This window comes from Lingula anatina, chromosome 3 (assembly GCF_051362555.1).
Source record: "Lingula anatina isolate TDL-2025a chromosome 3, LinAna3.0, whole genome shotgun sequence".
Taxonomy (NCBI): domain Eukaryota; kingdom Metazoa; phylum Brachiopoda; class Lingulata; order Lingulida; family Lingulidae; genus Lingula; species Lingula anatina.
The window spans coordinates 29,703,979-29,707,500 of record NC_141769.1 but is presented as its reverse complement, the minus strand read 5'-3'; the positions used below and the strand labels follow the sequence as shown (position 1 = coordinate 29,707,500).

General features: G+C 37.1%; 1 protein-coding gene across 4 annotated transcripts in view; it reads right to left on the bottom strand.

Annotated features, from left to right (window-relative positions):
* Positions 1–3,522, bottom strand: part of LOC106178736 (kynurenine aminotransferase) — a 19,188-nt gene extending 15,666 nt beyond the window's left edge. The window contains exons 1-4 of one of the 4 annotated variants that reach the window (XM_087008616.1): positions 3,400–3,522; positions 1,640–1,759; positions 926–987; positions 414–465 (exon numbers count right to left, since the gene is read on the bottom strand). In XM_087008616.1, the coding sequence (XP_086864742.1) occupies positions 414–465; positions 926–987; positions 1,640–1,756 (231 nt within the window). In that variant the 5' untranslated portion in view covers positions 1,757–1,759; positions 3,400–3,522. Of the gene's footprint in view, positions 1–413; positions 466–925; positions 988–1,639; positions 1,760–3,332 lie in introns of all 4 variants that reach the window. The other 3 variants (XM_013562040.3, XM_087008617.1, XM_087008618.1) reach the window with 3 other exon arrangements.

The window sequence follows — 3,522 nt, the reverse complement described above, 5'->3', positions numbered from 1 at the left end:
TGGCCCACTGGCTGCAGTGTTTCTTTTTTTTTTTTTTTTTTAAAAATATAAATGTCAAATAATCAGGAAATAAATCATGCTAAATAACTGTGATATGTTGCATACAGTGGACGACTCATGTTGTAACTAATACAAATATTCATTCAAACATATATCAGTATATTTCTTCTGTAACATCATTATGGTAAATGATGATGCACATGACACACAGTCACATGCAGGAACGCAGTCACACACACACCCTAATAAAAGTACTAAGTACTTAGTGAGATGAAGTTCACAGACAGCACATCAAGTGGATCAACAGGTATTGCCAAGACCACTTAACAAATGTCCTCTGTACCTTGATTAAAGAATTTAGGAAATATATCGCTGAAGCATGAAAACTAATTTTGTTGGTAAGACATAGTTACCTGACCAAGGCTGATAGCTTTGTGCTGGGTGGCTAGCTTGCCAAATTCCACCCTGAAAATCAACAAAATAATTGTTCAGAAAAAATGTAATCAGGTCAAAATTGTGAACATGTGTAAATATATATATAAACAGTGCATGCAGAAAGTAGGCTTACTGAAATGCAGAAAGGTTAATATGATTACATTACATCTGATAAGTTATAAGCATCATGATGATGACACATTACTTACCAAAAATAAAATCTAAAACCTACATTATTTAGAAATAGTACACAATCATATCTTTATCTCCTTTTAAAATGCAATCAGAGATACATTGCATATACTTTTCTCATATGACACAAGTCGCTAAGTGTTCAGACAAGACTACTTTGGACCGACAAACAATCCTGCTCCAGTTACAGAGTGACCACCACAAGCTAGTCTGATGGTGCAGGTGGGAACAGTTTTTAAATGTTTCTATATCGCGTGTCTGAGAACAGCCTCTGATGCTGTACTCTGCATGGTCTTACCAAACACTGTCCGCAGAATGTATGGTCCTGTGTGCACTGACCAATTTACTGGACATCCTGGACTGCAAAGAGAAGAACAAATAATAATGAGCCAACCACACAAACACTAAGTTAGGCAGTGCGTGATATAATACTTGAAGTATATTACATGCTTCAACTAAGTGCCTACGATGTATACTTTTGCATTGAAGCAGAGCACCTGTTCATGTCCTCACTGTGACCTAAAAAAAAGAATTATCAAAGAACTATGCAACCTATGCACAGGCAAAAAGAAAATTGTGTGACCTTGAAATGTGCAGGCATGCTAATGTGTACAACATGTGTGTCTACGAATATTTGAGAACACATATCACCACTGCTGCCCGTGTTTCTTGACAGATCCGATACAAATTAATGAACATGTCGGATAATCTTTATTGTGTTTTGTGTAACTGTAAATAAAAGTGTGAGTGTAATTTGCTTTCTCACAAGCTCAGTTGACTGTCATGTTTCATGTACCATGAGAGCAGGATGTCAATTTTAACCAGCATTTCACATTTCGCAAGTAATTTACTTTGGCTAAAGAAAATGAGGCAAAAATAAAATCATTTAAGCCACTTCAGTACATTTTGCCCAATTGAAAATTAAAATATATGCAGATGCCACATGCAACTACTGTAACAGTTAATATCGTGCATAATGAGTTACTAGTTGTTAACATAAGCATTAACTTACTATTGCTTTGTTTACTGAGTGATGATGGGGTGTTTGTTTCTGAGAACACCTCTGGCACAAACTGCTCCTAAACACCAGACTCTGCCTTTCAATACTGAACCTCAGTGGATTCAACATGCCCTGAGAAGATATATATGTATACTGTATATCAAAAGATGCATAGAAAGATGGGTTTATAAGAGCGCATTCTCAACGAATTAAGCCAGGCTTTACAAAGCCGGTGACCTAAAAATGGCGGACGTACATGAAAGAAAAACCGCCTAATCTTTTAATAGTCTCTCCGCCTCTCACACGCCTCTCCACACGTCGTCCCTGCGGGGTACAGTAATTAAATCTCGGCTCCGAACATTAATATTTCCGTGAATATCTCTGGTGATATTATCTCCGTAGACAGTCGATTCATTGCTGCTCTACGGGCCAAATTATTCCTTTTTCGTCTCTGTTTTCAAAGATAATAGAACAGAAGAGCTTTTTTCCTTCGATCGCCTTCAGCCCCCATGCTTTCTTCACCACGAGTTTAATTGATGAGCATGCGCACTTAATATTTCTCAGGTAGCTTCCGCATGGCGAACGGAGACGCGATTTAATTACTGTACCCCGCAGGGACGACGTGTGGGGAGGCGGAGAGATTATTAAAAGATTAGGCGGTTTTTCTTTCATGTACGTCCGCCATTTTTAGGTCACCGGCTTTGTAAAGCCTGGCTTAATTCGTTGAGAATGCGCTCTAAGTGGGTAAGTGGATGGACAGACAGCCAGGCAAACAGACAGAAATAGCGAGATTAATAATGATGAGACAAATATACCTGATACATAAATACATATCTTTAAGTTAAGCATTCATTATAAACACATAAATATGCAAAAATATGCATATCTGTACCTCATTTCAAATCGAAATATCACATTTTCTGTATGTTTAGATTTTATGGAGAACAAAGCTACAAATAAAAACAACATGCTCTTATAAATATTTCACAGTGTATCTTAGATGTTCACCTAGCACTTGCTATATATACCACATTACAACATGGGGGTAGGGAGTGAGCTTTGCACAGTGATAAAGAAATGTGCGACAGCTTTTATAATTCACAGACTATGGTGGCATGACATGAACAGCTAACTTCAAAGTAGGTCTGCTTAATTATGTTGACATACATACGTGTAACATACCAGCACTAGTAATCTTTTAACCATTAAAGAATAATTATGATGTACATTATTGTCATTAACCTACATGTACTGGTACTAATATTAGGCTTACTTCCAATTTTGATTCCCTTTAAAAATAAAACCGTCTGACCAAACAATGGGTTTTATATGATTTCATGGCAAGTTCTTTATCGATATAAATTTTTCATAAGTAGCCTCAAAGAGTTTTCATCTTGGATGAATTTTAGCAAATAATTTTATAGCATACCAGGTACATGGAATTTGTTTTGAAGGAATAAATGAACATTTTTCAATCCTTAAGTTATGTAATTAAAAGCTACATAAATACATTCTGAAGATGTCTACTGTTAACAACAGAATTCGTATTGCACAGATCCTAAAAGATATTTGAGAAGGCTTTTTATGTGACAAACATCCGTGTAGTGCTCTCGCAGATACTGTGACGGTATCTTACATGCATGTACATGTACTAGATTAGCGGCCCATGCAGCATCCTAAACCTAAAGCGGCGCTCAGTTGTTACCTGTTGCAGCAGCCATGTTGCAAATGAAAATAGGGCATTCGACAAGATAACCTGGCTATTACAGTACCTGATCGCTTATTATCGTGTTAAGACCATAGGTCAGAGTTAAGAGGGTCGGCAAGTACTGCGTAGGCTTGAGTCCTGTGTCCACTGTCTCAGTTTCAAACCGGAAATGGCAATGTTTTGATCA